Source organism: Schistocerca gregaria, chromosome 1 (assembly GCF_023897955.1).
Source record: "Schistocerca gregaria isolate iqSchGreg1 chromosome 1, iqSchGreg1.2, whole genome shotgun sequence".
In the NCBI taxonomy this organism is placed as follows: Eukaryota; Metazoa; Arthropoda; class Insecta; order Orthoptera; family Acrididae; genus Schistocerca; species Schistocerca gregaria.
Window position 1 is genome coordinate 271,826,662 of NC_064920.1, and position 15,249 is coordinate 271,841,910.

The 15,249-nt window shown below is 42.1% G+C and overlaps 1 protein-coding gene across 2 annotated transcripts in view; it reads right to left on the reverse strand.

The window, feature by feature from the left end:
* The window catches only part of LOC126340516 (alpha-mannosidase 2x), a 162,792-nt gene that overhangs the window by 20,527 nt on the left and 127,016 nt on the right, over positions 1–15,249 (reverse strand). For both annotated transcript variants that reach the window (XM_050001696.1, XM_050001697.1), the window contains exons 13-16: positions 9,395–9,589; positions 9,137–9,303; positions 8,465–8,677; positions 3,285–3,463 (exon numbers count right to left, since the gene is read on the reverse strand). In XM_050001696.1, the coding sequence (XP_049857653.1) occupies positions 3,285–3,463; positions 8,465–8,677; positions 9,137–9,303; positions 9,395–9,589 (754 nt within the window). The remainder of the gene's footprint in view (positions 1–3,284; positions 3,464–8,464; positions 8,678–9,136; positions 9,304–9,394; positions 9,590–15,249) is intronic.

Here is a 15,249-nt window from a genome sequence, read left to right on the forward strand (position 1 = left end):
TGTGAAAGCATCCACGTGATTTACCAACTGACCAGCCTACACTGTAGGAATGACCAGCAACAAACTGTCCATTCCCATGAACGGACACAGGCAGACAGTGTATGTTGGTAATGAGGATCACCCTGTGGCTAAACATGCCTTGGAGCACGGCCAGCACATCTTGGCACAGTGTTACACCGTCTGGTTTATCTGGGTACTTCCCGCTGACGCCAACCTATAAGATCTCCGCAGATGGGAACTTGCCCTTCAATATATCGTCTCTTCCCACTACCCACCAGGCCCCAACCTCCACTAATTTCAAGCTGCCGCTGCTCATACCTCACTTGTCATTCAACAGCTTCTTTGCCTCTGTACTTCCGCCTCGGCTGACATCTCTGCCCAAACTCTTTGCCTTTACATATGTCTGCTTGTGTCTGTTATGTGCAGATGGATATGTGTGTGTGCGCGCGCACGAGTGTCCTGTCCCTTTTCCCCCTAAGGTAAGTCTTTCCACTCCCGGGATTGGAACGACTCCTTACCCTCTCCTTTAAAACGCACATCCTTTCGTCTTTCCCTCTCCTTCCCACTTTCCTGACGAAGCAGCTGTGGGTTGCGAAAGCTTGCTATTTGTGTGTGTTTGTGTGTTCTTTATTGTGTGTATCTACCAGCAATTTCCTGTTTGATAAGTCACAGCATTTTTTTAAATATATTTTTCCCATCTGGAATGTTTCTATTATATATATATATATATATATATATATATATATATATATATATATATATATAAACAAAGATTCTGTAACTTACCAAACGAAAGCATTGGTACATTGATAGAAACAATAACAAACACAAAACAAACACACACACAAACACACACACAAACTTCAAGCTTTCGCAACCCACGGTTGCTTCATCAGGAAAGAGGGAAGGAGAGGGAAAGACGAAAGGATGTGGGTTTTAAGGGAGAGGATAAGGAGTCATTCCAATCCCGGGAGCGGAAAGACTTACCTTGGTGGGGGAAGAGGGACATGTTTACACTCTCTCTCTCTCTCTCTCTCTCTCTCTCGCACGTGCACGCGAGAGAGAACACACAGGGTTTTAAGGGAGAGGGTAAGGAGTCATTCCAATCCCGGGAGCGGAAAGACTTACATTAGGGGGGGGAAAGGATAGGTATATACTCGCGCGCCCACAAACAAACACACACACACACACACACACACACACACACACACACACACACACACACACAGAAAGACAGACAGACACAAGCAGACACACAGTTTGTCCATTCACATGAATGGACACAGGCAGACAGCGTTTGTTGGTAATGAGGATCACCCTGTGGCTAAACATGCCTTGGTGCACGGCCAGCACATCTTGGCACAGTGTTACACCGTCTGAGTTATCTGGATACTTCCCACCAACACCAACCTATCCGAACTCCGGAGATGGGAACTTGCCCTTCAATATATCCTCTCTTCTCGTTATCCACCAGGCCTCAATCTCCGCTAATTTCAAGTTGCCGCCACTCATACCTCACCTGTCATTCATCATCTTTGCCTCCACACTTCCGCCTCGACTTACATCTCTGCCCATGCTCTTTGCCTTTAAATATGTCTGCTTGCGTCTGTGTATGTATGTATGGGTGGATGTGTGTGTGTGTGTGTGTGTGTGTGTGTGTGTGTGTGTGTGTGTGTGTGTGGGCGCGCGAGTATATACCTATCCTTTTTTCCCCCTAAGGTAAGTCTTTCTGCTCCCGGGATTGGAATGACTCCTTACCCTCTCCCTTAAAACCCACATCCTTTCATCTTTCCTATTCCTTCCCTCTTTCCTGACGAAGCAGCCGCCGGTTGCGAAAGCTCGAAATTCTGTGTGTGTGTTTGTGTGTTTTATTTATTGTGCCTATCTACCGGCGCTTTCCCGCTTGGTAAGTCTTTGAATCTTTGTTTTTATTATATAAGCAGACATATGTAAAGGCAAAGGGTTTATGGCCCATAAACATTCAATGGGATTCAAGTCAGGTGATCTGGGTGGCCAATCTATCACTCAAATTGTCCAGAATATTCTTCAATCTGATTACAAACAACAGTGTCCCAGTGACACGAAGCCTTGTCATCCATAAAAATCTGCCATTGTTTGGGAAAATTAAGTCCATGACTGGTTGCAAATGATCTCCAAGTAGTTGAAGATAACCATTTCCAGTAAACGATTACATTCCGTGTAAAAACAGCCCACGCCATTGTGTAGCCACTACCAGCCGCACAATACCTTGCCATGGCTTTGTGGGGTCTGTACCACACTCAAACCCTACCATCAGCTTTTACCATCTACAATTGGGACTCATCTGATCAGGTCATGGTTTCCCAGTCATCTACTTTCGAAAAAAATATGTTCACAAGCCAGGAGAGGCACTGCAGGCGATGTCATGCTGTTAGCAAAGGCGCTCACATCGGTCGTCTACTGCCCTGACCCACTTACGCAGAATTTCATCAAACTGTTATAATGCATATGTTTCTCATATGTTTTACATTGATTTGTGGGTTATTTCATGAAGTGCTGCTTGTCTGTTAGCACTGACAACTTTACACAAACACTGCTGCTTTTAGTTGTTAAGTGAAAGCTGTCAGCCACTGCATTGTCCCTGTGGTAAGAGGTAGTGCCTGAAATTTTGTATTCTTGGCACTCTCTTGACACTGTGGATCTCCTACCGATTTCTGAAATGGAATGTCCCACGTGCCTAGTTTTCCACACTTGAAGTCTGTTAATTCCCATTATGTGACCATTATCACGTCGGAAACCTTTTCACATGAATCACCTAAGTACGAAGGTTAACTCCACCACTGCACTGCCCCTTTATAACTTGTGTAAGTGATATTACTGCCATCAGTATACATGCATATCGCTATCTCCTGACTTTTGTCACAGATGTTATTGTTATTTTTAAAGAAAATGCCTTGGCTAAACTTGCCCCTGTTTATTCATTTATTCACAAACAAGCCACAAGTGAGCATTTAAAAAAAATTGGATAATCATGACAATTTTTTTCCAAAAACAAGAAATATGAAAGTCATACTACTGCAACAAACAAACAGAAATATGAAAAATAAGAATCTTTATCAAGTTTGACAAATATATAATATTAATATATATAAACCAACTGTCATGGGTGAAACAAGAAAACACCTAGTTTTTGTGACTATGTTCTGACTCCTTTACAGGTACAATGAACATGAAAAGAAGCAGTGAGCAACATAGGATAATGATCATATTTCTATTACAACCAAATACATTACAAAGTTTATTACCTGGTGTATTATACACTTTAACAGTGTGCTGCACAAATGGCACAACAACATCAACTTGTGAGAAAAGCGGTCCTTCTATAATCCTTATCATGGGAGATACAATTCTCACAGTTTCAGCAGCACCATCTGGTAAAAATAGATAAGCACCACTCCTTTCTTTTCCTTCTCTGGCAAGGTACCTAAATTAAAAACAGATGAAGTTCAAATATGTACAAAAAATCTAATGATTTAAAACCAATGGGCAAAAAACTAACTACAGAACAAGCTGTTAAATCAAGAGCAACTCATCACACAACTGTCACCAACCTGGAGTGGATGGAAAATTTCTACAGTAGATTATAAAATTACTGAAATCCCAATTTTATGGAGAGTATAGAGCATGAAAGCCCAAATAGAGCTCAGAAAAAGTTGTTATAATTTAAAGAGATAATTGTACACATAATGATTACAATGGGGTGACAGGAGTCATGCAATATGTACTAGTACTGTGCATAACTCCCACTGGTATTACATAGTGTATCAGTTTGATACAGAATCAACTTAAAACGGTCCTGGAAGGTGAGAAAAGAAACACTCAATCATTCTGTACCAATAGCTTCCTGCGGCTCCTGGTATTGCCAAGTGGAGTATGGGCGGCCCTCTACCTATCTCAATAATGCCTACAGGACTCATATTTTTTGGTGACAACACTGTCCACCTACGTCTGTTTACATCACGGCCTATGAGAAATTGCATCATCCTGTTCAACTTCAGTTCACTCATTCCTGATCCTATTTACTGTACGTCTGAGGAACATCTATAACGTCAAGTTAGCAGTCACTTGCGAAAGTATTTATTAAACAATTTATTTCATTTATTTGTCCAATCTAAACACTCTTTTGAATTAGCAGAATTAGAATTAAACTAAACAGGAAACCACTTCCTAAGATTGTACAAAATTATATTTATTTCGTTGCGCACTTGCTTTCAGCTTCTTAGTCCATCTTCAGGTGACAACTGAAGATGGGCTAGGATGCTGAGAGATGGTTTTTGACAAAACAAATATAACTTAGCAGAGCAGTAGGAAGTGTTTTCCATTTAATACAGGGTGTCTGTACTAGAGTTATACAAAAACATTTGTTTACTTAGTGATTAAAATTCTTCTGGATATTATGCTGCGTCACTGCTAGAAACTAACAACAAGAATAAACTAAAACCGACATTTCGGCCGAATTGCAACGGCCTTCCTCAGGGCGCGACTAGTTTTGCATGGGGACAGGTGCTTCTATTTATTACAGACTATCGATGTTTGACATCAATGTTGTAAAACTTTTAATATGATTGGCTAGTCATGACATAAGGAAAGGTTGAAGGCAAGATGCTATTCATGAATGTCCATGTCATCAATGATTGGTAGCTGTCCGCCAATCAGAGTTCGGCTTTTGGTCGGCAAGTTTTCCTCCTGGTGCGCGCAGAAGTGGACTGACAGTTGCTCTGCAGCTGGTTGTGCAGATACGTCCGTATCCCATGTAGCTTCTGCCCCGCGACCGCTCACGTTCCGTTGGACTGGGATGGCCAGCAGCCAGGACGCAGGGAGTTTGTAGCCATCTTCCCTGTTGACGTTGTCAGCCTGCTTAATAATTTCGATCACCTCCCGTATTTTGCGTTCTCATATCCATGATTCTTTCGCCAGTACTCGAGCTTCCTGGAACCTGATAAATTGCCTAGTCACGGTAGTGTTCCACTATCGCCGATTTATCATGTTGTAATCGTACATAAGGTTCTTGTTCTGCTACTCGTATGCTGACAGGTCTCCCTGTTCTGCAACCAATGTCCTCATTAAACCCCGATGCACTGAAATTGAGCAAATCAGATCAGGACACCAAGAGGGCCAGACAATGGGACCCTCCCTTCCTATCCAATGCTCAGAAAATGTCTCATGGAGAAATGTAGTAACATCTTCATGACAGTGGAAAGGGTCACCATACCACTGGAAAATAACATTAGGAGGCATCTGTGGAACTGCCTAGTTCTCCAACATGTCGAGATATATGTGCACTGTTGCTGTAGGCTCCCTTTTAAAAAGAGAGAGAGAGAGAGAGAGAGAGAGAGAGAGAGAGAGAGAGAGAGAGAGAGAGAGAGAGAGACTGATCACCCAATCACCATCAACTTTTGGTGTGTCCCGCCCATACTCAATAACTTCTCCTGCAGTCTTTATTCCCACTACTTTGACAGTTACAGCTGTCAACTTTGCCACAGACATGGAAGGTAGATTCATCACTGAATAGCACTGCGAGTTAGTTGTTGTTTCTGTTTAAACGATGCAACATTTCAACTGCAAAATCACATCAATTCTAGTGATCCTCAAGCTTAATGTGGTGCAAAAGTTGGAGTTTGTAAGCACGCAACTGAAGAACCTTGCGAGCAATGGTTTGCTCCGTTATACATGGGATGGCCAGTTCCCTACTAGCTTGTCCAACGGATTTAAGTGGGCTTCTGAAAAATGCTTTTGCGCACCAAATTCTATGGTCTCTTCATTCACATAACTTTAACAATGTTTTCCAGCATATGAAATCAAACTTACCGTGACTGTAAGAGTTCTGTCCCACTGATAACGGATTTAAATATGGGAGGATCCACATTCTATTCTTTTCTTGCCTGCTGCTGTACAGGTGTAACAGATTTTAACTCTGCTAACCATAGCACACACTGCATCTTTCGTTAAGGTGTACACATGTTGACTGTCAGGCGTACCTGTGCCTGTTGCACATAAACATTTGTGCACATGTGCCATATGTCTCAGTACTGTTCAAGAAATAGTGAGGATCATATCGTGGAGAATGTCTCTGTCGACCGAGTATTTACCCAACAGCATAAAATGTCAAGTTATTTTGTTACATGCATTTGTTTGTGCATACCTCTAGCCTGGGCACTCTGTATTATCATGTTCTGCCACGCACTGGCATAAAATTCAGTTGATGTTATAAATACCATTATGAAATAACAAATCCTAACATACTGCATAGCCAAAGAGATGGTTCAACACATTTTTTTTAGGGGCAGAAATAGAGGGGCCCGAGTTCTCTAACCACTGAAATACTCTCTGCATTACTTAAGAAGAAAGGCCTGATATACACTATCTGATCAAAAGTTTCCAGACATTAATATGAAACGTGGCTTCAACTCTACTGGCAACACTTTCGGTGAGGTGTCTGGATGTCTGGAAGAATGGCAGCCTATTCTTCCTCCAGATATGAAACCAGCGAAGATCATAATGTTGGACACGGGAATCTGTAGTGATGTCGATGTTTTAAATCATCCCAAAGATGGCCTTTTGGCTTCAGGTCAGGACTGTGGGTAGGTTGGTTCATTTCAGGAATGTTACTGTACACAAACCATTGCCTCTCAGGTGCTCCTTTAAGACAGGTTGTACTGCCATGTGATACAATCATCCTTACCAAACTGTTCCTCTACTTTACACAGTAAACAATATGGTATTATGTGTTCATATTCTTCTGTATTTAGTGTTTTCTGAAATACAATAAGGGGACCAATCCCAACTACTAAATACACAGGCGATGTCATAAGACCATCTCCTCCGTACTTCACAGTTGGCGATACACATGATAGCAGGAAACCTTTGAGGAGGCATTCAGCAAACCCAAACCCTATCATTGGACTGTCACAGGAAATAGCATGATTTATCACATCAAGTCACTCATTTGCAGTCATTCACTGTCCAGTGACATCATTCTTTACACAACTTTGTGACTCACTTAGAACAGACTACAGAAATGTATGGCTTATGAAGAGCTGCTCGAATGTTGCACACTGTTCTTTCCAACTCCCTATGCCCAGTCAAAGTGCAAGGTGGACTGCTGGTTGTCCTTTGAAACTCACAAATGATTCCTTCTCCTAATCCACGATTTTTTTACAATCACTCTCTGAAATGCTCGATAATCATTGTCTCTCAGTTGATAATGTGCGCCTGATCTTAGTTTAGTTGTGAGTGTTTCGTGACATTTCACTTCACAATTACATCACCAACAATCAACTTGGATAGATTTAGAAGGGTTAAGATGTCCCCAATGGATTTTTTTAAGCTAGTGACATCCAATGACTAGCCCACATTTGAAGTCACTGAGCTCTACTGACTGACCCATTCTTCAATAACTGCTTCTCTACTGATAATACAATACTCCCACCTCCTTTCACACAGGCAAATTCCAATTACCTGAGCATATCTGGATACTTTTCATTGTATAGTGTATATTATATAAATGTCTTCACCCAGTCTCTTCTTACTTCTGGTTCTTAAATGCTCTATTCAATTCATTTCTTCTAACCGAGTGGGATGGCGCAGTGATTAGCACACTGGACTCGCATTCGGGAGGACGACAGTTCAAATCCATGTCCGGCCATCCTGATTTAGGTTTTTTGTGATTTACCTATAATCGTTTCAGGCAATTGCCGGGATGGTTCCTTTGAAAGGGCACAGCCAATTTCCATCCACATCCCTCCCTAATCCGAGCTTGTGCTCCATATTTCTCTTCCATTTAATCCATATTTTCTTTTCATTCTATCTTTATTAGCTCTGGACTGAAGTTGGCACAGTGATTACCAATGTACTACTCCCTCAGACACCTCCTTCATATTTGTCTCCTCTCATTCTCACAACAGGGGGTCCTTCTCATCTTGCGGTCTATTGATATACCAATCCTTTTTAGCCTTTTAAAGTAAAGAACAAATAGTTCTGAAATTTAGGATTGTTTTATGTTCCTTTATTTGTGTCTATTGGCAGTACTAAAAATTTCTCCTCTTGTAAGTAAATATTGGCTGACAACTGTCACATAATTTTCTAGTTTTCTCGAATGAATGTTCCTTTTGAGACAATTATAATAAACATTCACACACAGGCACAGAAACAGTAGGTGTGGTTGGTCATGTTTCTTTCAAGAGTTCAAACATTTCTTTCATGACTTCACTGCCAACTTACAATGTCACCCACTACATACAAAAGTTAAATACAAAACCATTCTTAATACTGAGCAGAGCACAAAATTATTAGTAAGTTCTTTATTAAAATAATATAAGAAAGATATCACAAAACAATACCTACATAACAAATCTCACTTTTATATTCAAACTGTAGATATTTTAAGGTGGAAAAAAGTCTGAAAAATAATACCCACAAATCTTACCTGGCAAAGTCTAGACTGACAGGAACAGTGATGCCAGAACTTCTGATTGTTATAGCTTTAAGGAGTCCATCTACACCAAAAGCAGCAGATAAGAACTTATTTTTTATTGAAAATTCATGTGCATCATTAAAAACCTGAACATTCTCAAAGCCATCAACTTTCAGGAAGTTATTAGGAGTGTTCAAAAGCTTTATTTGGGAAAGTGAATCTGAACTGCAATAAAAAAAGAGAAGAGTTTAATAATTTGGAACATGGATTATATATTTATATAAGATTACTTTACACAACTGGTCACTGCTTTCCTTTTATACTTACAAGTACAAAAGATTAAGAATTTTTTAAGGACAAAAAGCTTCTTTAACTATTTCAGCTGAATTTGATCTTTGTTGCACAGAGCACAAATATTTACAAAATAAATTTTGTACTTCACAAAATATTTTTTGTTATAAATTTCAAGTGCTGAGTTAAAAGTTGAATCAATTACATATAGGTGAGCACATTTCTTGGGTGATTCTCTGTAGCTTTATTGACATAGTATATCTCAAATCCATGTGTTCCGTATAAACAAATAAAATCAACATATAATTTTTAAGGTATGTCATGATACAATGTACACTTATTTTCACAAAGACAGTAATTAAGTCATTCTCTGGAATATACTTCATTACTTACAGGAGTTGAGTGCCTGAAGGTAAAACATTAATGAAATATGAAACCAAAGATAAGGCTGGCACATCTGCTATGAATGAAACATCATAATGTGAATCAATCATATTTCCATTCTGAAGAAATGTTGGAGTAACCTGGCATATTATTTGGGATCCATTGTTATGAGTTACCTACAAAAACATAAAATTATATATAACTACACATTCTGAAAACACAACTGCTCTTTTCAAAAAATCAAGAAAGTAAAAACCTATACATTACCTTAACATAAGGAGTAGAAACACGTATTGTAATAAGTTCACGCCTTTTCCAGGTCAGAGAATTAAAAATAACAATTTTTCTGTATTCATGACCATCTCCAAATGTTAGAGTTGTTTTCTCTGGAAGACTATAGTGGTGTTTCCGAACATCGTCCAAATCAAAATAGGTAAATTGTGGATCATCCTGATAGGTCTCCTATACCACATATAAGGTGCATTTATTAAAAGTTTTGCAAGTAACTCTAAAATTACATCACAATATCTTGAAAACTAACATAAAAAGTTTCTTAATTACCCTATATTTTTAAAAAAATTAGTACAAGTTAATTTGTCACGACATCATCAAATAAATATAGTGTGTACCAATTGTCATCTATATACCACAAAATTTATGTAGCTCAACAATAAATTACCCTTGTCATCAGAAGATATTACTCTAGACAATTTTTAATTATAAAATTTATATTCTACGGACTACAACTGAAGAAATTTGCAGTAGATGGAATAGAGTGGCTGTCACGAAATTAGACACCTCAAGGTCACACCAACACCCTGCAGTGTGTCAGCACTAAGCATTGTGATTCACCTGTCTCATTGCTTTGTTGCAGCTTGTAGGTTGCTCAAGGAGTCAGTACAGACAAGAAACGACTCGCCAGGGCATGAGCGGATGTGCTCAAGAGCACAACATATGGCCACCAGCTCTACAGTGAAAACACTGCAACCATCGGCAAAGGAGTGCTGTTCAATATGTCCTCCATAAATATATGCAAAACCAATGTGACCATCAGCCATCGAGCTGTTGGTGTAAACCACTTCATGGTCCTAGTACATGTCAAGAATCGACAGGAAGTGACAGCGGAGAGCCGCAAAGTTGACTGAGTCCTTAGGGCCACGGGAAAGGTCCAGGCGAAGCTTCAGCCTAGGTTTAAACCATTGAGGTGTACGTGAATGGACCTTGAGTAGAGGTGGTAAAGGGAAGAACTTCCGTTCAGACAGAAGGGACTAGACATGAAGTGCAGTCGTAGACTATGACATGGGCTGCCGATGCAGTAGTTGAACAGCCATGGTTGGGAAAAGGACATAGTAATTGAGGAATTCCAGCCTCTGTCAGTACGCTGGTCACCAGACTCATCCTAAAAGCTCCTGTCACTAGTCGAACTCTGCAGTCAAGTAGTCAAGTAGATGCAATGCTGAGGGTGCCGCCAAACCAAAAGCCACACTCCCATAAGCAAGATGGGATTGAAAAAGGGCTCTGTAGAGCTGCAGCAGCGTAGAGCGATCTGCACCCCAGTTGGTGTTGCTCAGGCAGCAGAGGCCCCGGAGGGCATTGAGATGCTGCCAGCACTTCCGCTTAAGCTGAGGAAGATGAGAAAGCCAAATCAATCGAGCACTGAAAACCAGTCCTAAGAATCGATATATCTCCAGTACCGTAAGTGGATCATCATTAAGGTAAAGTTCTGGTTCCGGATGAAGAGTACGATGCCGATGGAAGTACAGGACACATGACTTTGTGGCTGAAAACTGGAAGCCATGGCTGCACCTTGTGAATGGCTCCCTGTAGATGCCGCATCAACACTACTTCTGGAGGAGCAGTACAAAATGCAGAAGTCATCTGCATACAGAGAAGGTGAGACCGACGGCCCTACAGCAGCTGCTAAATCGTTTATGGTCACTAACAATAGAGAAACACTCAATACAGAGCCCTATGGGACTCCATTCTCCTGGATATGGAGGGAACTATGGGAGGCACCAACTTGGACACAGAAATTATGGAGCGACAGGAAGTTTTGGATTAAAATCAGGAGTGGGCGCTGGAGACCCCACTCATATAAAGAGGCAAGCATACGATGTCGCCAGGTTGTGTTATACACTTTCTGTACATCAAAGAAAAAGGCAACCAGGTGTTGGTGCCTGGAGAAGGCTGTTCGGATGTCAGACTCAAGGGACACAACATTATCAGTGGTAGAGCGACCCTGGCAGAGGCAACCCTGGCATGGAGCCACTAGGTCACAATGACTCCAGGACCCAAACCAACTGCCGACACAACATACATTAGAGCAGTTTAGAAAGAACATTGGTGAGAGTGATGGGCCAAAAGCTATCCAGATCAAGTTGGTTTTTACCAGGTCTGAGCACTAGAATAATGGTGCTCTTAAATCATTGAGATGGAAAGATGCCATCGCATCAAATCCAGTTGAAGATGATGAGCAGATGTCGCTTGTAGCTGGATGAAAGATGATTAATCAACTGACTGTGTATCAGATCTGGCCCAGGAGCTGTGTCGGGGCAATGAGTGAGAGCACTGAGGAGCTCCCACTCTGTAAATGGGGAGTTATAGGATTCACTGTGGCATGTAGTGAACGAGAGGACTTTCCCTTCCATCTGCCATTTGAGGGGGCAAAACACTGGGTGGTAATTGTCTGACATGGAGGCTCGAGCATAGTGCTCAGCAAGGTGCTCGGCAATTGTTTGCATTTGCGTCAGTAGATAACACACCATTGATGTTAATGCCAATGACACTTGTCAGGGTGTGGTGTCCAAAAACACGTCTGACCTTCATCCAGACTTGGGAAGGTGATGTATGGCACCCAATGGTCGAGACATACCTCTCCCAACAATCCTGTTTTCACCTTTTTATAAGCTGGCAAATGCAGGCACGGAGCCATTTAAAAGCTATTAGGTGCTTGAGAGAAGGGTGCCACTTATATCACTGTAGAGCTCACCGACACTCTTTAATGGCCTCAGCGATTTCTGGCAACCACCAAGGTACTGACATTCACCGGGGGCACCCTAAAGAACAAGGAAACATTTTTTTTGCAGCAGAAATGATTGTTCTACTGGCTTGCTCAACAAACCTCATTGATGGTACCATGTGGGGGAGATTCCATGGTGACAGCAGACGTGAAAGCTTCCCAGTCTGCCTTGTTTAATGCCCATCTTGGTGATGTCCCATGGAATGGTGCTGGGGGAGTGACAGGAAGGTGGGAAAGTGGTCACTACCACACAAGTCATCATGGGCTCTCCAGTGGACCGATGGGAGATGTCTTGGGCTGCAGAGGGATAAAGCAATGGCTGAGAAAGTGCCATGAGTCATATTGAAATGTGTGGGGTCCCCAGTATTTGAGAGGCAGAGGTCAAGTTGAGAAAGTAGTTTCGACATCTCTACCTCGGCCAGGAAGCACGGTACCACCCCACAATGGGGTTACAAGTGTTAAAATCTCCCAAAAGTAGGGAGAGTTTAGGGACTTGTTGAATCAGTGCAGCCAATACGTTCGGGGGTACAGCAGCAGCTGGACAAAGATATACATTGCAGACAGTTATTTCCTGCGTTGTTCATATCCTGACAGAAAGAGCTTCAAGAGGAGTTTGAAGGGGTGCAGGTTTACTACATACTGACTTCAGGATATAGACACAAACTCCACATGGCACTCCATTATAGTCACTATAGTTCTTGTAATATCCGCTATAACCACGGAGTGCAGGGGTCCACATTATTGGGATCCAGGTTTCGTGGAAGTTGGGGGGGGGGGGGGGGGGGGGGGCGCAATGCACAAAGCAGCTGTAAAGCTTAACAGTTACCGTAGCTCATCCAGGTGGTGGAAGAAAACCCTTGCAATTCCACTGGAGGATGACGTTATTGTGAGACTGGGAAGGCATGAAACACTCAATGAGGCAGTCTACGCTTCCGGGTCACCTAGTGCCACTGACTGAGTACCTGTGTGATCAACATACTTTGTGTCCAAGGGCCAAGTGAGATCTAGGTCCTCGGTGGACGCCAGAATCTCCACTTCACCCTCAGATTGGATTGGATTGTTTGGGGAAGGAGACCAGACAGCGAGGTCATCAGTCTCATCGGATTAGCGAAGGATGGGGAAGGAAGTCGGCCATCCCTTTTCAAAGGAACCATCCCGGCATTTGCCTGGAGCGATTTAGGGAAATCACGGAAAACCTAAATCAGGATGGCCGGACGCGGGATTGAACCGTCGTCCTCCTGAATGAAACCCTCAGACACAGAGCTTGTACATAGCAGTGGGGTGGGTGCCACTGTAGTGCCTTGGTTCTTGGGAGTCTTTGTCCTAAGTTCTTGGACACATTTTTCTGTTGGCAGACGCCTGTGTGTCCATGGTGTTTTGTTGTTGTAAGTGGCACATTTCCTTTACAGCTCAAGTTATGTTGTGTTTTTTTTTTTTCTCTTCTTTATGTTTTCTTGCTGCAGTATCATTCTGCAGTAGCAGGATACAGTAATATTTTTTGTCATAGTATCAGTTCTTACCAGTCATACAGAAATTTAACTGAAAAGTAAAACAATGAAAAATTCCTAGAATTCCGAAAAATTCACAGGTTTTTTCCAGTTTTCTCCTGGATGAAAAAATTCCTGAGCTTTTCCCGTTTGTCCTGGGGTGTGAACACCCCGTTCAATCCACAAACCTGAAATATTTTACGGCCTCAATAGGCAACCTGGAGCTCAGGGTAGATTGGTGGCCAAGAGCACTCAGCTTTATGAGGTGCTACAGCACAATTGCAGCCACAGAATGGGCTGATACATTGCCAAGGCGGTACTAGCAAAAGGATGTCTCAATAGGGTAACCCATGCCAGGCTTGCATGGCATGCTTTCCACACCACATGTAGATTGTTATTCTACTTGAGACAAGTGGAAACACACACTGTGGGGCCAGCTGGGAGTGGCGCATGAACTCCGACAGTGTGAGGTATAAAGTAGCGATATAGAAGTTTTCACACCTAGGTATCGACACATTTCCCACACTGTCACTGGGACTAGATAAATTCTCGGGGTGATCTCACCAAATGGAGATGGGCATGTGTTGGTGGCAAATTTCTTGAATTCAATGGAGGACACTGTTGCAGCTCTGATTGTGTGTTTGTTGGGATTCAGTAGCATTCCATACTCACGCCAACTGGGGGACACTTCTCGAAGATGATGTTTGTGTTCTTCTGGTGAAAGCAGCACATCACTAATGTGGGTGTAACTTAGATCTGGGCTCCTTAACACTTCTTCAATACAGTTTTGGAATGTGTGTGTGTGTGTGTGTGTGTGTGTGTGTGTGTGTGTACAGCATTGCACAGCTCACAAGACATGTAAGGCATTCAGATAGTCGACATGGTGGTGTTATAGCTGTTTTGTATATAGCCTATGGGACTACCGGGTTTTCGTTGTAGCCCCAGACAAGTTTCAGCAGGGGGAGGAAAAAAAAACATTCAACAAGAAAGATTATATGTAAAAGCTAGAAGGTATTGCACCAGGTAGTGATTAAGAATTGACAAATTATTCGGTGTCCTATAATTAGTACACAGCTGACAGCCAACTAGCTTCTTTGGCATCAAGTGCAGTAGTGATGCCCATATGCTTTCTGATGGCCATGCTGTGCCTGCCTAAAATGTTGCATCAAATTCTACCACGGCAAATCACATTTTGTTGGGACACTGCAGTGGGGGGAAGGAGGAGAGCTAACTGTGACAGATACAGGGCACACTGTAGTGTGGTGTGGGAGATGCAGCACATTCACTGTATGTGTGATAGACGGTGGAAGAATGGACACAGTCTTGTAACAAAATGTAGTCAGATCACTGCACACTGAATTTGCTGGCCCATCATTCCCATTGCATTTGTTCAGTCTAGAACACAACTATGCCACACATCAAGTGTGAGGTCATAGAAAAACAGAGAAATACGGCCTATAATACGGCAAGTTAAATTGGTGACAATAAAGGGCCCTCAGGAGCTCTCCACAAGTGTAGGTTTAGATTTAATGTTGCCCAGCCATGAGTTGCTGTGAGGAAATCATTTGCGTTATACGTCTGGCATCCAATAGCAAGGTCAATACCCTACAATGTCT